The sequence below is a fragment of the Trachinotus anak genome, unplaced genomic scaffold, assembly GCF_046630095.1.
Source record: "Trachinotus anak isolate AG129_WGS33_773 ecotype Australia unplaced genomic scaffold, CSIRO_AGI_Tana_v1 ptg000004l, whole genome shotgun sequence".
Taxonomy (NCBI): domain Eukaryota; kingdom Metazoa; phylum Chordata; class Actinopteri; order Carangiformes; family Carangidae; genus Trachinotus; species Trachinotus anak.
In genome coordinates, this window is record NW_027273855.1 from 25,155 (window position 1) to 52,123 (window position 26,969).

Consider the following 26,969-nt stretch of genomic DNA (forward strand, 5'->3'; position numbering starts at 1 on the left):
TAAATTTGTATTTTAATTTTTTGGACTTTTCTTGAATATTTGCTTTTTTTTTAGCTGTTTTATACGAGAGTTCATAAACCAAAACGTTTAGAAGCCACAGCGTGAAGTATTTTATTACCTATATATTTATATTTTATTTTAATCTGACAGCTACTGAAAAAGTTAAGCTGTCAAATAAATGTAGTGGAGTAAAAACTACAGTAATTCCCTCTGGGTTACTCTCCACCACCGTTACACATTTTCATAACTAAAAAAAATACAATTATACAAAAAACCCAAACTGTTTCACCCCAGCTCGGCAGGGATGAAGATCTTTGAGTAAACTGCTGTTCGCTGGTCTGTTCCACAGTGAGTCACGTCTGGTTCCCATCCTTCATCACCACTGATGTGGTCTTATCCTCTGAAGTTGGTGCTTTCATCTCACCCATTTAACTCTATCATTTGAATTCAGCAGAATGTTTAATGGGATGGATTAGCAGCTGATTAGAGCTGAGGTTCTGAAGTGTGAATTAAAATTTAAATTTAAATGCTGTGTGTAAATTATCATTGTGTGAGAGTGTGGTGTGGTCAAAGAGCCAGTTTCACAGTGCTGCCAAATCTGCCTGACGCTCTGGATCAACATGACATCCAGAGCGAAACAAGGGAACAGTTAATAGCTTCTCTATTATTTATTCATCATCACACTCTTTTCTCTCTGTCTGACTGACAGATTGAACAGGAACGCATCGACAAAATCTGGCCCAAACTCCGTGTGTTGGCTCGATCTTCACCAACGGACAAGCACACACTGGTTAAAGGTGAGCCTCAGGTTTATTAACCTAACACACACACACACACACACACACACACACACCTAGAGCTGGTTTTTCCTCCTGTTTGTGTGCAGGCATCATTGACAGCAGCATCGTGGAGCAGAGGCAGGTTGTCGCAGTAACAGGAGATGGAACCAATGACGGACCAGCTTTGAAGAAGGCTGATGTCGGCTTCGCCATGGTAACCTGACACATTAAACACTGTTCATGCTTATTTGGTGTTAAAACCCTCTGCAGCTACTCATTCATGTGTTGTAGAAGTACAGTATATAACTGCTTACTGAGGAACAGGTGCTCTCTTATGTACAACACTGAAAACATGATTCTCTCTTATTCCACTGCTTAAAAAACATACAAAATATATTAATGATTGAAAGGTCCCATATTTAACTCTTCTCCAGTGTTTTATTTGAAGTGTTGATATCCATAATATCCACCTATTTACAGATGCTCATTCATTTTCATGTCAGGTCACAGAGAAAAAAAACACAACCAAAAAGAAAAAACAAGCACCTAAACCTTTATCATCACTTTATATAATATGGGACCTTTAAGATAACTAATATGTTTAAGTAGGAATAAATATATTAAAAACTGCCAATATCTTGTATCTGATTTGTAACAGAAGCATTTTTTGGAACAGTGTGTGTTTGATATTGGCCACAGCTCTAACTCAGGCCAAGTGTTAGCACCTGGGGGCAGGACAACACAATATTGAGGCAGCATCAGTCCAAAATAATTTGGACGCTCGGATGCTCACGTGATTCATGTCATGAGTCGTCTGTCTCCTCCTCACTCCGTCTCAATCTCTGTCTCAGGGTATTGCGGGGACAGACGTGGCCAAAGAGGCGTCTGACATCATCCTGACGGACGACAACTTCAGCAGCATCGTCAAGGCGGTGATGTGGGGACGAAATGTCTACGATAGCATTTCTAAGTTCCTGCAGTTCCAGCTCACGGTCAATGTAGTGGCTGTCATAGTGGCCTTCACTGGGGCCTGCATCACTCAGGTAGACAGATCTATTAATACACATGCAGGCTGACACACATGCATTCCTACACACACGCATAAAACAGACACACAGACACAATCACACTGTATCTGCTAAGACAAATGCTTGTTATGCATTTTTGCACCAAGATTATTTACATGGAAACACATTTATATTCACCTATTCAAGGATAACAACCTGCTTATGATTATGTATGTATGCATTATTATTATTAATAATATATTTTAAAAAGAGCAGTTTTCACCTATTCCTCTGTCACAACACAAGAAGGCTGTTTATTTGATGTGACTGTAAGGTTAGCATGATGGCTAACCACCTTGAAATAATGTGTTAATACTCACACGTTGGAATAACAGGTGTTTTACCTGTTCCTCATATAAGTGAAACCTACTGTCAGGTCTCCATGACTTCAGAGGACATTACTCTGACTTACATTCATTTCCTGGAGACTCTGACCTTAACCATAACTAGTACTTGCCTAACCCTAACCCCAACCTTACCTCCTTCACCTTACAGTTTAATGATTTGCATTAAGGGGATTTGCTTTGTGTCCTCATGAGGAAGACAAGTCCCCGTAATGTTACTTTGTAGCTTTAGGTCCCCACACCATCAGTAATACCTGTTTACACACACACACACACACACACACACACACACACACACACACACACACACACACAAACACACACACAGCCATGAGTGCACCAACTTTTACACAAAGTAAAAGCTGCAGAACAGTTTTATCCCACTTGTGTGAGTGACGTCTGTTTTCAGTGTCACACACTGAAACAAACCATCTGCACAAAGAGAAACACACAACAGTACGTCACCACAACCGACCATGACCTCATGGAACAGAAAGAAACTACGCAAATTAAACAAACTTATGATATATTAACAGACTGTAGTTATTCATGTGGACACAAAACAGCTGTTGAAGTTAATCAGAGTGTTATTTGGGGGGGGGCAGCCATCTCACGTCCCCAGTGTCGGGGTCAGGGAAGTCAGACTCATCTGAACATGGTTCGTGACACAGGCCTCTGGCTGCAAATCTCCCTGCAGGACTCTCCTCTGAAGGCGGTGCAGATGCTGTGGGTGAATCTGATCATGGACACGTTCGCTTCTCTGGCTCTGGCCACCGAGCCCCCCACCGAGGCACTGTTGCTACGGAAACCCTACGGCCGGAACAACCCGCTCATCTCACTGACCATGATGAAGAACATCCTGGGACATGGAGTGTACCAGCTGGTCATCATCTTCACCCTGCTGTTCATTGGTACATACACACACACACACACACACACACACACACACACACACACACACACACACATGCAGAGACAATGAGGCAAACACACACACATCCATCTCAGAGGTGTGTTTGTCCTGCAGCAGATCAAACCCGTCTCTCTCCTCCTTCTCTTCCTTACCTGCAGGCGAGCGCATGTTTAACATCGACAGTGGGCGTAACGCTCCGCTCCACTCCCCCCCCTCCGAGCACTACACCATCATCTTCAACACCTTCGTCCTCATGCAGCTGTTCAACGAGATCAACGCCCGCAAGATCCATGGAGAGAGGAACGTCTTCGACGGCATATTCTCCAACCCCATCTTCTGTTCCATCGTCCTGGGGACATTTGCCGTGCAGGTGAGGTTAACCCTTTAAGGAGGAGAGAGAGAATCAATCAACCAAACTTTATTTATACAGCACTTTTCATACAGGTTGGTGCTTCACAGACTGAGAGGCCAAAAAAAGCACAAATCAAATCAGAACTGTGACAATGAGATACAATAAAATAGATTTAAAAAGGTTTAATAACATTAATAAACAGAAAAAAACTGTATTTTAATTCCATTCAATTCTGTTTTATTTGTATAGCGCCAAATCATAATATACATTATCTCGAGGCTCTTTACAGGGTAAGGTCAAGACCTTACTTTGTTACAGAGAAAAACCCAACAGTTCCCACAAAGAGCAGCGCTTGGCGACAGGGGGGAGGAAAAACTCCCTTTAACAGGAAGAAACCTCCAACAGAACCGGGCTCAGGGTGGGGGGGTCTGCCTCGACCGGTTGGGTTTAGGAGGAGAAAAAAATGGGGGGGTGGGGGGAGGAGAGAGGAGAAAAGAGAGAGAGAGAGACCAGGAACAGCTGTGTAGGTAATGGTGTTATCAATAATAATGACAGGTAACAGTGGTTAATAGTAATGATGAGTAGTGGTGGATCTGGATCCTGCTGCTCCAGAGGCAGAGAGACCTGCAGAATGAGGACAGAGAGAGAGTGAGAGTGAGAGAGAGAGAGTGAGAGAGAGAGAGCGAGAGTGAGAGAGAGAGAGAGAGAGAGAGAGACCGCCCAGTGAATCATGGGAATCCCCCAGCAGTCTAGCTCTATAGCAGCATAACTAAGGGATGGGTCAGGACATACCCGAGCCAGCCCTAACTATAAGCTTTACTAAACAGGACAGTTTGAAGCCTGATCTTAAAGGTAGAGAGGGGGTCTGCCTCCTGAACCCACACTGGGAGCTGGTTCCACAGGAGAGGAGCCTGATAGCTGAAGGCTCTGCCCCCCATTCTACTCTTACAAACTCTGGGAACCACAAGTTGACCTGCATTTAGAGAGCGAAGTGTCCTATTGGGAGAAGCTAACACAGGAGAGATGTGATCTCGTTTCCTAGTTCCTGTCAGTACTCGTGCTGCAGCATTTTGGATCAATTGGAGGCTATTATTAATAATAAAATAACGTAATAAAGTAAGATTTATAACAGATACAATAAAATCAAACAATAAAATAAAGTGACTAATGAGTAAAAACCATACTCATTTAAAGGTCAGGCTGAAGTTTGAGTTAATAGATTTCAACTCTTCTCTCAGGTCCTTGTGGAGCAAAGCTAAAAGCTGCCTCACCGGAGGTTTTAGTCCCGTACCTCTGCCCAAAGTCCAGACTGAAGGTTACAGGAAATACTTCCTGTTTCCAACACGTTTTCTTGTCAGTAATGATTTGTTGAAAACCACTGTTGTGCTATTGCACCAAAACACAGAACAAAGACTGAGCTGCATATCACATCATTTTTGTAGTTTATTTTTTCTATTTACAGCTTGAAAAATGTGTCATGTGTGTATAAAAAACATTTTAGTTCCCAGGTTTTAGTGCATAAAAAATATTTAAAAATTCAGTTAAAAATATCTTTTGTTTCATTTTAATAGAAAAAGTGCACTTTTACTGTAAGTGAACGTGTCAGGTTAGCAGAGGCTTGATGAAAAGAAAACTCAGTGCACTTCACTGGCTGGGACCATCAGACTGTTAAAGGGCTGGAGAGCAGGTTCCTGCAGGTGTCTGAGGTGTGAGGATCAGAGACAAAGACACGAGGACCCTGGTGGTTGTGGTTGGTGTGCGACTTTGTTTCTGAAGCAACAACCTCTACGAGCTTCATCGTCTTTGACAGACAGGAGATGTCCTGAGTCGTCTCTTCCTCTCTGGATCAGTAAAGATGATGAATGTGATAATTATCAGTTGTTAATCGTCAGATTGTCTTTTAATGTTTAACCTGATTTTCTGCCCGGTGATACAAATCCAAACTTCACCAACCAGCAGAGCTGTTTGTTCAACTGACTTACAGTGAATCCACTTCACTGAGCAGGGAACTGTGGGTACACAAAACACAGACGAGCAAACAATGACAGAGTGAGACACAGAGAGAAGAAGAAGAAGGATATTTTCTAAAGCTCGTGGTGGAACTCGGGGGAGGAACAAGAGAAGAGAGAGGGCTGGAGGGGGACGACAGAGAGAGACAAAAACATGGTTCAGAGGAGTTTGGAGAAGAAGAGATGAAGCCTGGAGGCAGCTGAGAGAATAGGAGGAGAGAGGGAAGGATAAAAAGAAAGATGGACGCCTCCTCCCTGCAGACAGATATTGTTGCTGTGGTTGTCCCACTGAGGTTTATGACTGTGCAGTTCAGTGTCGCTCTGATAAACCTTCCTCCTGCTGTAAATGATTGGGTTGCTTTTAAATCACCTCCAATGAGGCAGGTGGACCTGAAGGTAAAGGACCTCTAGGATCCTGGTCTTACTCTGGTCCAGGGTTAAAGATGCTGACTTTATTATATTATATTATATCCGGACTCTGAGCTGGAGCTGGCCGGCTTCCAGCTCTTCAGAGCGGATCGCGACACAGAGCTGTCCGGCAAAACGAAAGGTGGAGGAATCTGTTTTTATGCAAACAGTGGCTGGTGCAAAGACGTGACAGTGATCCTGCAGCACTGTTCTCCTGACCTGGAGACTTTCATCATAAACTGCAGGCCCTTCTACTCCCCCCGTGAGTTCACCTCAATCATCCTGGTCGGTGTTTCCATCCCACCACAGGCCACAGCAGATACTGTGTGTGGAGCGGACCAACCCGGACTCCTTAGTTCTTGTCCTTGGTGACTTTAACAAAGGGAACCTCAACCACAAACTGCCCAAATACAGACAGTTTGTTAATTGCCCGACCAGAGAGGGGAACACTCTGGACCACTGTTACACCACAATCAGTGGAGCTTATCACACCGTCCCCCGGGCTGCACTGGGCCACTCTGACCATGTCATGGTCCACCTGATTCCCACATACAGGCAGAAACTAAAACTGTGTAAACCTGTTGTGAGGACATCGAAGCAGTGGAGCAGTGAAGCCATAGAGGATCTGCGGGCATGTTTGGACTGCACTGACTGGGAGGTGTTCAGGACTGCTTCCAACAGTCTGGATGAGTTCACAGAGGCTGTGACGTCATACATCAGCTTCTGTGAGGACTGCTGTATCCCATCATGCACCAGGGTGAGTTATAACAATGACAAACCCTGGTTCACAGCTAAGCTCAGTCAGCTCAGGAGGCAAAAGGAGGAAGCTTTCAGGAGTGGGGACAGGGACAGGTTTAAAGAGTCCAAGTACAGGTTTAGCAAAGCGGTGAGAGAAGCTAAACGACTGTACTCTGAGAAACTTCAGCTCCAGTTCTCAGCCAATGACTCTGCTTCTGTCTGGAAAGGGCTCAGAAAGATCACTAACTACAAACCTAAACCCCCCCACTCCATTAATGACTTCCGTCTGGCCAACGATCTGAATGAGTTCTACTGCCGCTTTGAAAGACAGTGGGACAAGCCTGACACTAACCTCCACATCAGAGCCACATCAGAACCCCCCTCCTCCCCTACCAAAGGAACGTCTCTCTCTATCCTGGAGAGAGATGTCAACAGGCTTTTTAAGAAGCAGAACCCCCGCAAAGCAGCCGGCCCTGACTCTGTCTCTCCATCATCCCTGAAGCACTGTGCTGATCAGCTGTCTCCAGTGTTCACAGACATCTTCAACACCTCACTGGAGACCTGCCACGTGCCAGCCTGCTTCAAATCCTCCACCATCATCCCTGTCCCCAAAAAACCAAGGCCCACAGGTCTAAATGACTACAGACCCATTGCCCTGACCTCTGTGGTCATGAAATCATTTGAGCGCCTTGTCCTGTCCCATCTCAAATCCATCACTGACCCACTCCTGGACCCCCTGCAGTTCGCCTACAGAGCCAACAGGTCTGTAGACGACGCTGTCAACATGGCTCTCCACTTCATCCTCCAGCACCTGGACTCCCAGCTGAGCGTGCCTGACTCCACCTGCAGGTGGATCACCGACTTCCTGTCTGACAGGAGGCAGCACGTGAAGCTAGGAAAGCATGTGTCTGACTCCCAGACCGTCAGCACTGGATCCCCACAAGGCTGCGTTCTTTCTCCTCTGCTCTTCTCCCTGTACACCAACACCTGCACCTCCAGCCATCAGTCTGTCAAGCTCCTGAAGTTTGCAGACGACACCACTCTCATTGGACTCATCTCTGATGGCGATGAGTCTGCCTACAGGTGGGAGACTGACCGTCTGGTGACCTGGTGCAGGCAGAACAACCTAGAGCTAAACGCTCTGAAGACAGTGGAAATGATAGTGGACTTCAGGAAGAGCCCAGCCCCACCCACCCCCATCTCCCTGTGTGACTCCCCCGTGGCTACCGTGGAGCATTTTCGCTTCTTGGGAACCACCATCACACAGGATCTCAAATGGGAGCTAAACATCAGCTCCCTCATCAAAAAAGCTCAGCAGAGGATGTATTTCCTGAGGCAATTGAAGAAGTTCAACCTGCCAAGGACTATGATGGTGAACTTCTACACCTCCATCATTGAGTCCATCCTCACCTCCTCCATCACCATCTGGTACGCTGCTGCCACGGAGAGGGACAATAACAGACTGCAGCGTATCATCCACTCTGCTGAGAAGGTGATTGGCTGCAATCTTCCGTCCCTCCAGGACCTGTACACCTCAAGGACTCTGAGGCGTGCAGGGAAGATTGTAGCTGACTCCTCCCACCCTGGACACAAACTCTTTGAGACACTCCCCTCTGGCAGGAGGCTGCGGTCCTTCAGGACCAAAACCTCTCGCCACAAAAATAGCTTCTTCCCATCTGCTATCAGCCTCATCAACAAGGCTAGAGAGCCCCACTGTTGCTGATCAATTGCACCAATCACCAGAAAAAATTCCTTGTATGTGAAAACATACTTGGCAATAAAACTGATTCTGATTCTGATTCTGATTATGCGGGAACCAAAACTAATACAGACCAGTTCTTAATGTGTGTTTTCCTCGGTGACGTTAGCTGGAGTGGGACGACGGCTGAGGTCATGTGTTCCCAGCATCAGTTCACTTCCCAGTAAAACCACAGGCTCAGATGATTTTTACTGTTTCCTGGTGAACAGATGGAATCAATGTGAGAGAAATTCTTGGTCTGGATCCTGAGCTTTGACTTAACACAGGATGTAGAAGTTTTTATATGAAGAAGCTTTGATCAGAGTCTAATTCTTTAAAATCCTGTTGGACATAAAATCAATCAAATCAGAATCGATGCTGCAGAACCAGAGATATTGTCTTTTTTCTTCTTCCTTCTCAAAACCTGGTGTTTACATTACCCACAATGCATCATAGACACTGACAGTTCATTGGGAGATTCAGGTGTGTTATGCTCACAGCAGCTAATGTAGCCTGAGGGGGGGCTACACAGGTCTGACTCCACCCCCCGTTATTATATAGTAGAGTACATTGTTTTCAGGTTGTACATACGTATGTAGGTCTGATCAGTGAAATTCAATTATTTTTTAATTTAAGGTCCAACTACAGTGACTTGTATCACAAAATAGGGTCTAATGAGGTCGACCCAACACTCCCTCCCTCAAGCACTGAAAGAACCAATAGCAGGCCTCCACAGGTGACGTCATGTCAGTTCAACAGGATCTACTGAAACCAGGATCTTGCTTTCAAGAGAGACCTGAGTACAAAAATACACACTTACACTTTATACATGGACAGACACAAAATTCAATTCAATTCAATTATACATTTTCACACTTAGGAAAAGTGTGATTGTAAATACATGAGTACAACCTTTAAAGTGTTCCAGTGCACCTCCGCCTGTATGCAGTTCTAAAGCTAAGCTAACATCTCCTCGCTCCAGCTGCATTTGTACCAGACATGAAAACAGTGTGAATCTTCTCCTCTAACTCTCAGCCAGGAAGTGGATAAGTGGATTTTCTACCTTTAAATAATCTCAACACTGTGTAATGCGTATGTTTGGTATTTATTCCATATTCTAAGAATGAGAGTAAAATCTTCATTCAGCCCAGATAACATAACGTTCTCCTGCACACTTAGTTTACACTCTGCACACAGATCAAGTCAAACTGATCTTAAAATGATCAATGAGGTTTACATCATGAATAATTCAATATGTGTGTGTGTGTGTGTTTCTGCACATGCTCAGGAGGAACTACAGCCAGAACCCCACCTGGACTGGGGGAGAGGTTGACTGTGGTTGGAGCAGCAGAGGTGGATGCTGCAGCTCCTCCCTGACGCTGTGTCTGACAGTAATGTTTTCCCTCCCTGTGTCTCTGCTGCAGATCGTGATCGTGCAGTGGGGAGGGAAGCCCTTCAGCTGCGCCCCACTCAACGTGGAGCAGTGGCTCTGGTGTCTGTTCGTGGGAGTTGGAGAGCTGCTCTGGGGGCAGGTAAGCAGCTCTTCAGCCTGCTGAGTCAAACCACACTGAGCAGGTGTAGGCAGGGCTGGCAGGCCTGCTTTCCCCTGAGGTGAGGCGAAGGAAACATTCTCACACTGGCTCTTCTGCTCTGCTCTGTTCTCTGCTGAACGTTAAAGTAATCCCTTTCTATCTGACCCACTGTGTGTGAGCAGCTGCTCGGTAAAATCATATAAGCATCTTCTATCAAATGACTCAGTATCTAACACACCTGTCTTCAGGTGATCGCCACAGTGCCGACGGAGCGGCTTCCATGCCTGAAGGAGGCGGGGCTGGGCCTGGAGCCTGGGGAGGAGGAAGGGGAGGAGCTGGCAGAGGACGAGGAGGAGATCGACTGCGCTGAGAGAGAACTGCGCCGCGGACAGATCCTCTGGTTCAGAGGCCTCAACCGCATCCAGACCCAGGTACTGTTGGACTGGACCCTCAACCAAACCATAACCAAAAGTCTTTCACAGGAACACACACACACACACACACACACACACTCACACACACACACACACATATCCAGACACATCAACAAATCAACCAGAAGCACCATGTGGTCATGACACACAAGCAGTTTGTTTAAGCAGAATTACAGATGGGGAATCTACAAAAAGAACGATGAAGAGGATGAAGAGGATCTGTCTGTGTCACAAAGAATAAAGACGTCAGAACATAAATGACTGATGTCACTTTTTAAAGCTCCACTTTTTATCTTCTCCTGTGTTTTATCTGAAGTGTTGATCTCCATCAGAAGATATATCTGTGGTTTTAAGAACCAGAAACCATCTCAGTGTAGTTTTACATCTCCTCTCTCAGGCTTCTCTCTGGAGCTCTAGTAACAACACGTCAGTCAGCCAATCAGAAGAGAGGATCTGAGCCTCTGTAATATAGCAGATTTCAGGTAGACACTCAGAGAAACCAAATCCTGCAAGGTTGGATGGTGGGTCCTGGTGGGCGGGGCTTGGGGCATGGCTGAGGGCGGTGACTGCTTTGTTGTGACATCACAAAGTTCCAGAAGTCCTGACGGCTGGTTTTAAGGCTCAGTGTCTGAATACAGGCTGTGTGCATTTCTCTGTGGACTGAGGCTTTGATACTTTCACAGTATTAATATAGAACCTAGACCTGCTTTATAATCACAAACACATGGACATCTACCTTTAGACTGTGTGGAGCTTTAACTTTGTGCTTTATAATGAAATCTAAATAGCTTTTTGGGGTGGGGGCTTTTCCTGACTTGTGTATCATCATTGCCTAAACAAACTGTTGGTGTCATGACCTTTACAAACTAACATAAGAGACTTTTGGAAAGAAAGAAAAACTCAATAGACACGTTGCATTATTGACTCGTTTTTGACAGATGCACAATTGTAGTTAAGTTTAAATCCTGTTATCTGACTTGTTCTTACTCTTCAAAAGTCAGTCTCTCTCATTTTGTCTGCTGTTCTTCTGACTTGTGCCAAACATAACCACTCCACTTTTTTCTCTCCTACACAGCTAACTTTTCTGTTCTGGATCCTCTGACTTGGTATTTTAGATGCTCATAAACGACACGAGAGGATAAAGGCTGTGGTTGTGTGTGTGTGAGCGTTTACACACTGTGTGCAGGCTGTTGCAAAGTAGACAGGCTGTTACTTAAACTGACTGACTGTCACACTGCTCTGTGTGAGAATGGTCAGTGAGAGAGCGACAGCCTCCTGAGCAGTGTTGGAGAGCTGATCCAGACTCTCTGCTTAAGTGCCTGTCTTTGTGTAAAGTGGTCAGTTTTTCATTAAGAGCATTTCGTCTGAGTGAGTAGACAACAAGTACACATGCAAACACTCAGCCTCACACACACACACACACACACACACACACACACACACAGAGTTATAATCTTGTTTGCTAGTAATGTGCAGAGAGCAGTTGTGATGCGTATCACTGACGCACATTTGCCATCAAAGGGAATCAAAGTGCTGTTTCAGTCGTTTCCGCTGTGGCAGGGAATGTTTTAAAGGAACACACACACACACACACACACACATACACACACACATGCACTCAGACCGGCCTCTCCTGCCTCACTGAGTGCTGCTGTTTTGTCTCTGTCCTGCAGATGGAGGTAGTGAGCACGTTCAAGCGAAGCGGTTCGTTTCAGGGAGCGGTGAGACGGCGCTCCTCCGTGCTCAGTCAGCTCCACGACGTAAACACTATCTCTACCCCCTCTCACGTAGCTCTCTCCACTGCAACAGCCAATACCAGCCCAGCCCCCGGGAGTGAGTCCGCCGAACGCATGTACACACATGCACACGCACACACACACACACGCACAAACACACACACACACACACCTGAATACACACTTGCAGTCACCTCCTCTCTCTCTCACACACCCCTTCATGACACGAACACACACTCTGCTGCACGGCACGTGGACTGCAGTATTTTTACTCTCTGGTTGTGTCCCCCCCGGCTCGCTCGCTGCTCGTCTGTGTGCAATGTCTCCTCTCTTCTTTTCTCTTATTCTCCCCTTTTCAAACAGCACCCAGTCCTGACCGGCTGTGTAGTTCTGGTCTGATCTGGCCTGGTCCAAATCCAGTCCCGGTCCCAGTCCAGAATCTGTTTTGTTGTTGAGTGTTGGTGGGTGCAGGAGGTGTCTGGCTGTCCTCTCTCTGTCGGAGGCGTCCTGACAGAGACGGAGCAGCGGCGCTGAGAAACAGAGACAGTGACTCGTGTTTAAAAGAATAAATTAAAGCAGTGAAACATGCTTGTTTGTTTTCTGACGAGTCGAGGACACATCTGAAAGTTCAGAGGGCGGATGGCAGCTCCTCCTGCACCATGTGTTACTTCCTGTCTGTGAATGAGGTCAAGCGTGGTTACTGTGGTCGACCCCGGCTGTACACGTCTCTAATCTGAAGGAGTGGTGTCATTTCTTTTGTCTAAAACCTAAGACAACTTAGCATCACTGTAACGATTCTGTGACTCTATTACAACGTTGCGATTAGACTTCACTGCCATAGAATTCATACTCATTTCCAAATGGCTTCATACGGCTTCTCTGAACTGTAAACCTTCGAGTATAAAGCCCCATCACACGCTGCTGTTTCCAAGACTTCAGTCAAAAAAAACCAACTTTCCTCTTCTTCTCCTCTTCCTCTCTCTCTCCTTCCTCTGCTCCTCTCACTTTTGTTCGGTGCTGCAACTGTTGTCACCTGGTTATTTCTGTAACAGTATTTCCAGCTCTGATGTCACAAGTTTTCGCCTTGCCCCCCCCCCCCCCCCCCCCCCCCAAATGTCTCCAAAAAGTCCTGATTTTTCTCTCTGTCCGGTCTGTTTTCTCCTCTCTCTCTCCATCACAGTTCTCTCCTCTTTCTTCTATATTTTACGAGGTGTTGCAGGTTCCCTGTTTGCAGAGAGGTTCTGGGAGATGTGTTCTAATTGTTCTTCATACGTAGACTTATTCTTTTCTAGAGGTATTTAGATTTTACCAGATCTAAATACAGGCTCTTGTGTAGCATACTGATAAGATTTCTTTAGTAGGTTTCTCTTCATTTTTATTTTGTCTTTTTTTCTTTTTTTGTGTCCTGATTTGTCCTTTACCTCATCCCTTTTTCTCACCTTCCATCTCCTCAGTAGAGTAGCCTCCACCCCTCATGTTTTCTCTTGATTTCTCTGTGTGTCAGTTCTGCGTGTGTGATGTGCGTTCACGTGAGTGCATTTGCTGACACATCCGAGAGCCAAGTTTGACTTCTGTGTGTTTCTCTGTCAGTGTGTGTATGTGTGTGTGTGTGTGTGTGTGTGTGTGTGTGTGTGTGTGTGTGTGTGTGTGCGTGCATGCGTGTGCTTGTGCTCGTTTCTTCATTTGATTGTCTTCATCTGTCTCCTCAGTTGCTTCTCCTTACCTTCCTTGCTCCCTCCTGTCCATCCTTCCCTCCTTCCCTCCTTCCATTCCACGCTGCCTCCCTCCCCACCTTGCTCCATCACCTGTAGGTGTAGACACAGAGAGGCCCACGTTGGCGCTGCTGACACCTCACTGTTGTGGTCGTTCTGCACAGACACTAGCAGCTACCTGAGTGTTGTTTACTCTCCATCACTTTATAATGAAATGTATTACATCATCACTCAGAGCTGAACGAGGCTTCGGGATTGGCTGCCTGATAGAAAAGACAGGTCACATGACAAAGGTGTGGACGGAGTCACTGTGTGGAGCTAGGGTTCACGTTCGACCACCACGAGCTCCTTGCTTGTAATTTCAGCTCTTCTTCCTAAATCCAAAGTTACCCAACAGCAGTTCTTGCATTTTGAAGTCGCCGTCTTGTGGTTCACTTCCTGATGAAGAACCTCGTGGATCTGGACGAACAAATGGGACAAGATGAGAACGTGAAGCATGAAGTGGCAGCGGCTGTACGGACGCAACCTCAGGATTTACACACACAGCAGAGTTCAGAGAGTGTCAGTCTGACTTCATCTGCTGATATTCTTCAGCTCGTCCATGAAAAGACCAGAACCAACAGTGGAAACATTACTGGTGTTTCCTCTGTCACACAGCTCCGTTCGGTCCAAAAGCTTTCATCAGGCTAAAGGTCGATCGCCTCATTAGCAGCTCTGTGCGGCTGTTCTTAGACACAACAGTGCTTTGAGCTAAATGCTTATATGTTGGCATGCTAACATGCTAAAATAATGATGTTTAGCAGGTTTGGTTGTTGAATGTCAGCAAGTAAATATTTGCTAAGTAGCACTAAATATGAAGTGTGATGAAAAGTTATCAGTCAGTAAAGATGTTAATCTACATCCAGAGCACCTGCGCCCCGTTAGCTCACCTGGTAGAGCTTGTACCACACATCAAGGCTCAGTGCTGACCGCTGTGGCTTGGGTTTGAATCTGGACCAGACCCTTTGCTGCCCATCATCCCCCCTCTGTTTGAGTCTCTCTACTCTTTCTGTCAAATCCTCCAGTGGAGGAAATGAACGTCTGAGCTGAATGTAAAGTCTGTCCACTGGAGATGGAGAGATTGTACGATGGGATCACATCAGCTACGACGCCCGTCAACACGCTGACCTTCTGCCCCACCGCTCAGTATTTATTACTACATTATTACATGAATGATTATTATTATTATTATACTCATGGGTTGGACCACATCATCTTTGGTCTTGACCTTCATTGTGATCTCAGCTACACACCTGTGAAGTTTAGTGACTATTTCACTGAAAAAATCAAGTCAAAACCGTCTCAATGCTTCCTGCAGGACCACGGTTTACCATGATGACACACACACACACACACACACACACACACACACTGTAGTTTATTTAGACTTCAACCCACACACACCGTCCTGCTGCTCACTAGTGCACCACATCCAGCCGTTTTTTTCCGGGGTCGTGTCACTGTGGCAGCAGGTTAAGTAGGTAATTCCAGGCATCCCTCTCCTCAGCAGCGTTTTCCAGCTCCTCCTGAGGGATCACAAGGCGTTCCCAGGCCAGATGGGATATATAATCCCTCCAGCAAGTTCTTGGTCTACCCCAGGGCCTCCTCCCAGTTGAACGTGCCCTGAAAACCTCCAAAGGGAGGCGCCCGGGAGGCATCCTTACCAGATGCCTGAAACCACCTCAGCTGGCTCCTTTCAACATGAAGGTGCAGCGACTCTACTCTGAGCTCCTCTCCCTGTCTCTAAGGCCCATTTCAGCCGCCTGTATCTGTGATCTCATTCTTTCAGTCACTTCCCAGAGCTCGTGACCAGGTGAGGGTCGGAACGAAGATCGACTGGTAAATCGAGAGCTTTGCTTCCACCTCAGCTCCCTCTTCACCACAACGGTCCAGTGCAAAGTCCACATTAATGTAGTGCATCAAGTCTTTGACTGAAAACTGTCCTCAACAGTTTCAGTTTGATAAATTTTCTGTGACGTCTGTTTTAGGAAATTATTCAGCTTTTTATTACATTTATGACCCAGTTTTAATGTTGGTGTCTCAGTGGGAACCTGAGAGCTCAGGGAGCAGATCTGAGCGAGCACGTTGTTGGTTCTGGTCTTTACATCAGGTTTGGTGACAGTACCACAGAGCGAGTGAAGAACATTCCTGTGATTGTCTTAATTAGACAGTTGTGGTCATGTGAGGTGTGGTTGTGTGAGGTGGTCATGTACAGTCAGTGTGTTGCTGCAGTAGATTCAGATCAGTTCAGAGAAGCAGCAGGCTTCAGCCACAGCCACAGGTCAGCTGACTGAATCAGGAAGAGATAAACTTTTCTGTGTTTTGATGAGAAGATGAAGCTCAGAAAATGTTCTAATGAAGTGAACATTTAAACAGATATTAGATTGTTTCTTTTAAGAGTCTAAAACAGGTTTTTCCTGCTGACCCTGAACACAGCATCACTCTGTTAGTGAGTCTGTTCCTGCTGCTTCTCTGAACTGATCTGAATCTGCTGCAGTAACACACTGACTGTACATGACCACCTCACACAACCACACCTGTCACCTCCAGTCTGACGCGGGACTCCTCAGAAACACACTACAAACGAACACACTGACCTCTCCCCACAGTTAGCTTCAGGGTCATTACCTCACTTCACTACCCAGAGTTCTTTGCAAAGCAGACCCAGCCCTCATACCTGGCATCCTGCCCCGCTGCAGCATGATGTGCGTAGGGCCTGACGTGGACAAGTCACCTCCCTGACTTTCACCTTTACAGCCAAACCCAGCAGCTGGGTCAGAGAAGAGTCCAGAGAAATCTGAGAGAAACGCTTCAGATATTAACTAGAGACACTAAAATGAAATAATTAGACGCCTCAGCTTCATGCTTTCATCCACCTGAGCTGTGCTGGACCTCAGTGATCCCTCTGGATCTTTAGAACTGATCTATGGATCAAGTTTGTTTTCATTTCAGACTGGGCCACTTTCATCAACCTGCAGTGACAGTGACATTGAGTTCACTTTGATGAGGGGAGTGGGACGTTTAGGCCAAACCATCCTCAGCTCCTCGAGTCTCTGCTGAAGTTCTCTCATATTCAGAAAGAAGATTTCAGCCTCAGCTTTTTCTCCTTAAAGTGGACGTGAGCAGGAGACATGAGGAGGGTGTGTGTTGATCTGAGGAAGGTGTTGCTGAGGATTAGAGCTCACTCATCACACATCGAGGGGTGGGTGCTGCTCAGAGTCGGGACACATGGTGAGGAATGGGAGCCATTAACCCGTCATCTACCTCACAGCTTCTCCCTGTGTTTGTGTTGCAGTTTCTTCTCATCAGCAGTTGTTTTGCACACAGCAGCCTCTCGACCTTCCAGCGCCTGTTTTTCCTCTTCGTACTTTTAACCGTCATCGTTTTTCCATCAAGCACTGCTGAAAGAGCCGACAGGGAGAGAGCGAGGGAAAGAGCGAGAGCAAGAAGTGTGGGTGAGAGACATAGGTAAACACAGCAGTGCCCTGACCTCCTGGCCTCTCTGGTCACACTGTGGGCGTTATATACTCGAAAGTTTACTCCAAATGAAAACAAACCAAAGTGCTGATGAAGTGAGAAAGTAACATCCTGAAACCTTCTCAGTCTGCATGAGGTGTTTTTCTGCTGTCTGACAGGCTCTTTGGAAAAACAGATAAGCACTGAACCTACTGCTTGACCGTCTGTCTGTCTGTCTGTCTGTCATATGCCAGAGTCATATATAGAGACTCCTCCCAGTTTGGCCAGCTGCAGCACTGACCTCATTCAGCTGCCACCATCCACCTCATAATCACAGTTTGGACTCCAGTCGTTGTTGTGGTCGACTCAAAGCTTCCTCTCTGCTGATCTCATTGGGCCAAACTGTCTCTATGTAGGGCTCTGCCTGCCTGTGCCTGTCAGTATATCTGCATTCAGGTGTCTCTGTTTCTTTTGAGCTCATGCTGCTTCTTTTCCTCTGTTTGGGCTTGGGGGGGAAGGGTGCATGGACCAACTGCCATGGCAAAGGAATGTGTTTACGCACGCATACATCATACACCATACACTGCATAATGCACCTTGAAGCACACTCATAGACCTCACTCTGACGTGTGTGTGTATGAGAGCGAGGGAGCGTGACCCGGCCGTGACAGGGCCGGCGCCTGAGCTCTGCTCCGGCCTTTGAACCAATCACCTTCTGTTTCTAGTAATCTAACCAATCACATGCTGTTCTGAGCTGCTGATTCTCTGTGATGTCACCTTTCTGTTCTGCAAGACTTGTTTTTCTTTTTTTTTTATATCCTGCAGCAACTTCATCATCAGCATCATCATCATTTCAATCACGCTGCTCTCCTCTGTCTCTCGCTGCTGCATGGCCGCAGTACATTTTGCACATGTGCACGTGTGTGTGTGTGTGTGTGTGTGTGTGTGTGTGTAGAAATGCTGACTGACTCACTGTCTTGTTGTCAATGTGTTTGCGTGTATGAAGCAGCTTTCTTTAACAAACAGCTCCCATGATTGACAACAGTGTGATGCATGTAGACATCCACCTCCAAGCTGGAAACAACTCAGTTACACTGCTGCTGCATGTGTGTGTGTGTGTGTGTGTGTGTGTGGTCACTGCTATAGGTTCTTGCCCAATTCTTATTTTATTGTACATTAAACTAACACACTCACCATTCCTGCTTCTTCTCCATCTGTGCCTAACAACAACCCTCATCTGTGTGTGCATGCATGTGATCCAGTGTGCTGAGGTGTGACTGTTTTTCCCACACACACACACACACACACACACACACACACGCACGCTCCATGTGTGTATGATATGAAGCTTCTGTGGTCTTTGTGGTGGTGGCTTCTGGACGCTCTGGTCTTGTTTGGTCTGACTGTTGTGTGAGAACTGACAAAAACATGTCATTAGCCAACTCATTTAAAAACACTTTATTTTCTTTTGGTTTCTTCACCTTCGTCTGTTGGACACAGACAGGGTCAGGTGGACTCTGCTCAAACTTGAAATGGACTCATGCATGAAATCAGTGCAAAGGCGAGTTCAGGTTAAATTTCCAAACTTGTGTCCAGACGTTGTCCTGCCTGAACAAAGTCAGAGATGTTCTCTGATAAATTCCCTGAACAGGATCAGCTGTTCACCTTCTCATACACGACACCGGTGAGAATCATTGGCCCAGTTTGTGCTTAAGTTGAGGATCAAACTTTTTACCTTGTTGTGCTTCAGAACTTTCCCTCTCTGGTGTTTGATTGACCAGTTAGTTGATGAGATGGTTTGACCTTTTGAGAAATATTTATTTGCTTCCATGCTGAGAGTCAGATGTTAGCCACTTAGCTTAGCATAAAGACTGAAGTGAGAGGACGCAGCCCGGCGCTGTCTGACAGTAACGAAGTCCAGCTGCCGGCACCTCAGGGTCTGGTTCTCCTCGACAGTAAGTCAATAACATGAATAACATTTAAACATATTTATCAAATGTCAAAATATTCGTTTGACCTTTAACCTTCTCCACGTGAGTTTGGTTCAGTCCAGCTGATGAAAATATTTTCAGCTCTCAGACACAAACTGAACTTCATCATGTTTAAGTGACTGTAACCACCTGACCCTGAGTGTCTGTCTGTCTGTGTCTGTCTGTCACTCTGTCTGCTGGAGAACACAAGTCTGTCTGTCTCTGGGTTTCCCTTTTCTCTTCTCCCCCTCCTCGTGTCTGACTTCCTCCTCTGTCTTTCTGTGCTCTCTCTCTCTCTCTCTCTCTCTCTCCTTCTTTCCTTTCGACAGATGCGAGTGGTGAAAGCATTCCGTAGTTCGCTGTACGAGGGCCGGGAGAAACCGGAATCCCGCAACTCCATCCACAACTTCATGGCCCACCCGGAGTTCCTCATCAACGACCTCATCCATAACATTCCGCTGATCGACGACACTGACGTGGACGACGAATCAGAGCTCAGCAGATACCAGCACCTGCACCCGGCCCTCCGCAAGCCGCCGCCCCCTCCCACCCAGCCCCAGCCCCCGGCCCGCACCCGCCCCACCCGCCCCTATCGCCAGTATAGCCTCCCGGTGACCCCGTGCAACCGAAACAACAACAACAACAGCAGCAGCAGCAGCATCAGTTCAACGGTTACCCACGGCAACAACAACAGCACCAATGCACCAAGCAACCGGAGCCCCCATCACCACCACCACCAACACCACCATAACCATCATGGCAGGGACAGGCTGGTGAAACCCTCCGCCCCTCACCTGGCCCACCTCTACTGCATGGAGACCTCCTTATAACTGAGCTGAACGTGGGTCGGGGCGAGAGGAGAAGAGGAGCGGAGTCTTGGGTAGGGGGAGGAAAGGGGAGCGGAAGAGAGGGCTGAGGACACACACATGACATTTTCATCCAACCTCCCTGACAACAAGCTGACAGGGGGGAGTGAAGGAGGAGGGAGGTACAGGGGGGAGTGGACAATGGCCGGAAACTTCTACTCGCAGCTCCCTGAGAACTTTGCAACTTTCCCTCCCTTCGCCCCTGCTCTGGTCCTCTTAGTCCGACCCCCTGACACAACAACCCGCCCGCCTCCCTCCACCCCCGAACCCACCACGCCGTCTGTCACCCTCCCCTGAAGAACCCGCCCACCTCACCCAGCCTGACCTCACGCACACTCGTCACACATACGCACAGGTCTGCTCTCGCTGTGTTGTCCTGAGCAATGGTGGGTTGGGGGGTGGGGGGGGGGGGTGGGGGGGGGGTGGACATCCAAACAAAAAAAAAAAACAAAACAATAAAAAAAAAACCAACATGGCATCCCTCAACACTTCAGCAGGGTAGGGCCATGTGGCTACGGGGGCTGACTCACTCTGTTTCTATTGGTGTTCATCATTAGTGTTGTCATCATCATCACCCACCTGCCTGTCCTGGCACTACCGTCACCACCGTCACCACCGCCATCATTTCCCTGGCTACAGTCCACAGCCACTTTAAAAACACTACTTTGCTTGTGATATGAGTAAAAGTTTTTGTTGAAGCTTTAACTAGACTTCAGTCGTTTCCATCCTCTTATCCGTTCCTTTCTCAGCATAATGGTGCTCATCCATCTCTTTCTTTTACATCCGTTTAATTATTTATTTTCTCCCTCTAGAATTTTTACATTGAGCTTTTTTTTTAAAAAGAAAAAAATATATATATGTATGTTCTTTTCTTTCATTCCTCTCTCTCTCTTTCAGTGTGTGTGTATTGTCTTGTCTCTTCTGAAAAAAAACCTAACAAAAACACAAAAACACAAAAGACAAACAAAGATCCTGTTTATTTAAACCTAATAGTAAATAGAATGGCTGCAAAAAACAACTGAAAGGAGGGAAATACATACACACATATATATATATATATATATATATATATATATATATATATATGTGTGCGTATGTATGATTTGAATGTTTGGGAAGTGACAACACAGAACTCTTCATGTTCACCACTGTTCTTTCTCCAGTCCAACCTGCGCGACCCTCGAACGCCGCCCCGTGAGTCCACATGACCGGTTATGTGTAAAACTGTCCGTCCTGCTCTGACATGAGACCACACAGTGTGTACATGTGTAGCTCCATACAGCACGTGCTGCATTTCCAGCCTCCTGCCATGTTGATGAAATGATGAGTAAGTATGGGTAACATCTGTGGACGTCACCTGGGGCCCCGCCCACGGGTGGCGTCCTCTTCGTTTCTGCTTCCTGTTCCATCACCTTCTCTCTTGCTGTTCCTCCGTTCTGTTGTGTCCTGCGCTCACATTGTCTCATCTTGTCCCCTCTGGTCTTTTCATCGCTGGGTGTGTGTGTGTGTGTGTGTGTGCGCGGAAGCTTTTCTTTGGAAAAAAAAGCTGAATGCTTGTGAAGCATTAACCCTTTAAACGCCATCAAACACACAATGCACAGGCGATGGCCCTTTAAGACTTAACATGCACTCACTTCAAACCCCGCTCCTGCTCATGTGCCGTTGGGTCGTCTTCATCGTGTCCCGCTGCCTCTGCATGAGTGCGGTGGACAGAGAGATTGTTTCATTTGATCTGTCTGTCATTTTTACAGACAAGAAAAAAAAACACCAGTCATGTGATCAGGCCCACGTCTAATGTTAGTGTTCAGTCTTAGCTTTAGGCCCAGAGCCCCCTCAGCTCTATCAGGTCCGAGCATGAGAGCTTATGTGTCCTGTGTGTCCTGTTCTGTGCGTTCCCATCATCATGATGTACAATAAGCTCACTGAGATCCCTTAAAGACACAGTTCCACATTTTGGGAAAAACACTTATTTTCTTTGTTGCTGACAGTCAGATGAAAACTTTGACGCCTCTGTCGTGTCTGTGTGCTAAATATGAGGCTACAGGAAGTAGTGGGTCAGACGAGCCTGGTTCCCAGTAGCTCTAAATCTCACTAATTAACATGTCATCGCTTGTTTGTTTAATCTGTGCAACAACAGTGCATCTTACACACCTTCAAAATAAAAGTGGGATTGTTGTGACAGTGCTTTGTGCTGCAGGAGCCGGTTCCGTCCTCAGAACCATCAGACCTGTAACAAACACCGTCAACGAGGACGCTCGTCGTCTTATAACGGACGAGAGAGAAATTATTTTTTCAGTATTAATCCGTCCGTTTTAAACTATTAATCCAGATCCAGGTCACATTATTAAAGGTCCATATTTCATACTTCATACTTCTCCAGTGTTTTAGCCATAAGAACAAAGGTTTTATCATTAGAAATGATTGGTAAACACAGCAGGGAGGTCACATCTGGTCAGTATGACAGTGAAGCAGGTATTTTATTGTGTTATTAAGAACATTTTAGAAAGTTATGACTTTAACTCTGCAGTGATGTTTTCGATGGTCGTCTGCTTGTTTCAGTCCAGAGAATAACTCACCTGTAAAACATCCTTTTACACTTTGGTTTTGAACAAAAGAGAAATGTGTTAATGATTTGTTACTCGTGGACAGAACCATGCTAGCTGTTTTCAGTGTTTATGCTAAGCTAAGCTAACCAGGTGCGGGCTTCAGCCTCAGACTGACAGGACAGACATCAGAGTGGGATCAGTCCCCTCCTCTGACTGAGAGTTGGTGAAGTGTGTTTCCCAAAATGTTGAACTGCTGCTTTAAGACTCACTGTATTATGTTGAAGCTGTCCGGCGTAAAAGGACATAACGCACTGCATGAGCACACCCCAACAACAACAACAACAACAACAAACAACAACAACAACAACAAACAACAACAACACAGAAGAAGAAGATCACAGGAAACATTTGGATAGCCACTCACGTGGCGACAGGTGCAGCGCTTATGACATCACACCCCACGTCACCTCGTCAAGCTCCGCCTCTACATTCCATGTGACATACATTCCAGACGACTGCATCACATTCCAGACCGGGTGTGAGAGCGCCCTCAGTATCCCATGTTGCACTAGGTGTGGGTGAACCGCTGACTTCATGTTGCCTCGGAGCGTGACTGCAAAACAATGCAAACCTGGACCCCCCCCTCCTCCCCTCCCTCCCCACCCGCACCCCTGCCCCCCCTCAGTTACCCCCTGTTAGCTCCTTTCACCACCAGAGAAAGTTGAGGGCAGACAATATGCAACAGACTGCCATATCAACGCCTGTTCCCAGCCGCAGGGTGAAACACTGTCTCACAGGTGACACATGCAAACACAGCGAGAGAACAAGTCTGTGCTGCTGGTTCTGTGTCAGGGTGTGTGCAGGGCTCTCTGGGAACACCCTTTCCTGTACAGAACTCTGTCTTGAATGCTCATCATCATCGTCACCGCCATCACCTGACCTGTCGGAGCGGGGGGGCGGTGACATTGTATTGGTCTGTCTGTTTTGAAGCATGCATTTGGTATCATTAATGTCACTCTTTATGTGTTGGTAAATCATTTAGGCTACTGTCACTACTGTGTGCTATGATCTCTCCACATCTGCTGTCTCTCTCTTTCTCTCTCTCTCTCACACACACACACACACACACACACACACACACACCCATCCTGATCAAGTCTGACCTATTCTATTTCAGCACCTCTTAGCACAGCTCTCTCAACGCTTTGAAACACACACACACAAACACACACGCACGCACACACGCACACACACGCACACACACACACACACAGGGGGATAATCAACAGTGGTGTAAATTTGACTGTCCAGTTCCAGCCATCTCTGTCCATCCGTCCAGCCACGTTACATCATGATGTTGTGAGACAGTTTCACAGAAGGCAAAACACAATGTGAAAAAGAATATATTATATTTATCAAAATTATAAATTGTACAACTGCACCACTACTGTACAGATCGCCCAAATGTGCACATGTGCATCTTTGATTTACAGGTACTATGTTCCTGTTACACCTTTTTTTAATTTTTGATGTTTCTTTCTTTTAATCCTGTTTCTTTTTGTAAAGAGAGGAACAACAAAATGGAAGCGCTTGTATATTTATTATTATTATTATTATTATTATTATTATTATTACTACTATGATTATTATTGATTTTCTCCACCGGTGCTCCCACTGATGGAAAAAGACAGTTGCACATTCTCCTGAGCATATTCTGAGGGCTGTGTTTTCTGTCCATTGAACAGCCCCTGAAGTGTGCAGAGGTGTGGAGATGCTTAAGAGTCTCTTAAGACCAGAGATACCACTCTGTAAATAGAGAATAGGAGATACAGACGTACCTCATTATGATCTAAAGGACTGGACAAAGTGGGGACCCAGGGAGGATGGAGAACTGGAGGGCGACCCAGAGCTAGAGACTGCAGAAGTGCAATGCGCCCTGTGCATTGTTTAGGCTGCTCTTTTAGATCTGCTGCAAGTCTTGACTGCCATGTTACAACGGGAGGAAACTAAGGTTTTACATAATCATTATACATACTGTTGTAAATATTGTGTGTGGAACGGTCCCCCTTCTTGCACAATGCAGAGCTGTTCTGCAGACAGAAAATGCAGCCTTAACTGTGCTGAAATTAAAAAAGACCAAAAAAAGTAAAAAAAAAAAAAAAAGTTTAAAAAAAACCAAAAACATAAAGACTATTGAATATATTAAAGAGTTACCTGCCTGTTATTTAAGCGAATAAATATCTATATATGAGAAAGAACACACCTGTATACTGTAGACTAAATCTGTATGGAAATCTAAGAGAATTTAATGGGAATTAAGTCCAACACCTTTTGTCTGTATGAAAGAAAAAATACATCAAAGTATTCTACAATAATAACTTTGACAAAGTCTGTGTGGTCCTGTGTTGTTTGTTCAGACTGTACCTGCGTGACAGACGCGTCGCCTAGGTAACTGGAGTGCTCCTCTAATCTGACCATAAGACCACCTGTAGCTGTAACGTCAGACTGACCCTGGAGAACGGCCTCTCCAGGGCCGCAGGGGGTCAACAACACTGATCAACAACATCAATAAAAGCTGCAGTGGATTTAGTTGTGTCACATCCAGGCCGACTGTTTCCTTCCTGCAACTGTTTTAGAAGTCTGCATGGAAACAGATTTAGAGGTAACTAATTATTTCCTTGTTCATTTTTATAGTGGCCAATATTGTTTTCACAACAGTAAAATATTACTATAAACAGTTCTTATTTATTGTTTGTGTGTGGCTCCTCTCATTTCTCTCTGACTTCCCTGAGCTCTCAGGTTCCCACTGAGACCAACATTAAAACTGGGTCTCTGTAAATTTATCAAATTTTACTCAAACAGGAGGAAACTGAAACTGTTGAGGACAGTTTTCAGTCAAAAATTAATGAGCAGCAGGACAGTGCGTGGGATGAAGTCTAAATAAACTACAGTGTGTGTGTGTGTGTGTCTGTGTGTGTGTATCTGTGTGTGTCTGTGTGTGTGTATCTGTGTGTGTGTGTGTTTGTCTGTGTGTGTGTGTGTCTGTCTGTGTGTGTGTGTGTGTGTGTCTGTGTGTGTGTGTGTGTTTGTCTGTGTGTGTGTATCTGTGTGTGTGTCTGTGTGTGTGTTTGTCTGTGTGTGTGTGTCTGTCTGTGTATCTGTGTGTTTATTTGTGTGTCGCTGTGTGTGTGTGTGTGTCTGTGTATCTGTGTCTGTGTATCTGTGTGTGTGTCTGTGTGTGTGTATCTGTGTGTGTGTGTGTGTGTCTGTGTGTGTGTATCTGTGTGTGTGTGTGTGTGTCTGTGTGTGTGTGTATCTGTGTGTGTGTGTGTGTGTATCTGTGTGTGTGTGTGTGTGTCTGTCTGTGTGTGTATCTGTGTGTGTGTGTGTGTGTGTTTGTGTGTATCTGTGTGTGTCTGTGTGTGTCTGTGTGTGTGTGTGTGTGTGTGTGTGTGATCATGTTAAAATGTGGCCCTGGAGACACCCACTGTGGACGACATTCGGTCCGACCCATGAGGACCTCAACATGTGGACCAATGTGGCCCCTTCACAGGACGGTCTCCAGTGAGACGTTTTGAAACTAAATGTTAAAGTTTTTTCCTGAGTTTCTGAAAATGTGAAACTATCTCGGCTGAGACTCTGGTGTGAGCGACTATGAGTTAAAAACTTTAGAAAACTGTAGAATTAGTGACAGAACTGAACAAATGTAAAAAACACTGAGTTTGTTTGAACACCTGAACGCATCATCACCTTTCACTGACGACCAGGTCGAGCTGATGTCTGCACACAGGTGAGCGCTGGGGGACACGGTCACGGTTTCCAAACATGCTGAGACAGACTGGCTGTTGGACAGGTAGGTGGACAGCACCACCTGTGATGGTGTTACTCCAGTCTGAGTGGTGGTTTGGTGAGATGGTCTGTGTCACTTCCGCCCCCTGTCCAGTAGGTGGCGCCTCTGCCGGGACCTCACCTCCACAAGGACCCGAGGTGACCCAGCTACTGACGTCAGGAATCCAGAGCTCTGTGCCACGAAGCAGGGTCTGAGGTGATCCAGGTACCTTCAGGTTTAACTCTGGTTTTCAGTCGGGGTAAATCACCATGGTAACAGATGCTGACCCCTGGTCCAGGGCAGCTTCACGTCATTTTATATACAGTCTACGGTCATGAGCCAAACTACTGGCCAATCAGATCACTGGAAAAAATGAGTCATCACTTCTACAGGAGCCTGACAGGGACAAGAGAGTTGAGAATTAAGTCTAATAATAAAGATCAGTAGATGTTTGTATGGATCAGTGGATGTTCTGCTGTTGGAGTCTCTCCATGTGTCCAC

The 26,969-nt window shown here is 46.1% G+C and overlaps 1 protein-coding gene across 5 annotated transcripts in view; it reads left to right on the forward strand.

Moving 5' to 3' along the window:
- atp2b3b (ATPase plasma membrane Ca2+ transporting 3b) overlaps positions 1–25,030 on the forward strand; it is a 46,718-nt gene extending 21,688 nt beyond the window's left edge. Inside the window, exons 17-25 of one of the 5 annotated variants that reach the window (XM_071475033.1) lie at positions 710–797; positions 887–993; positions 1,631–1,822; positions 2,888–3,101; positions 3,262–3,473; positions 9,773–9,880; positions 10,129–10,311; positions 11,988–12,147; positions 19,557–25,030. In XM_071475033.1, the coding sequence (XP_071331134.1) occupies positions 710–797; positions 887–993; positions 1,631–1,822; positions 2,888–3,101; positions 3,262–3,473; positions 9,773–9,880; positions 10,129–10,311; positions 11,988–12,147; positions 19,557–19,582 (1,290 nt within the window). In that variant the 3' untranslated portion in view covers positions 19,583–25,030. Of the gene's footprint in view, positions 1–709; positions 798–886; positions 994–1,630; positions 1,823–2,887; positions 3,102–3,261; positions 3,474–9,772; positions 9,960–10,128; positions 10,312–11,987; positions 12,148–19,556 lie in introns of those variants that run through there. The other 4 variants (XM_071475035.1, XM_071475034.1, XM_071475032.1 and 1 more) reach the window with 4 other exon arrangements.
- Positions 25,031–26,969: the final 1,939 nt, after the last annotated feature.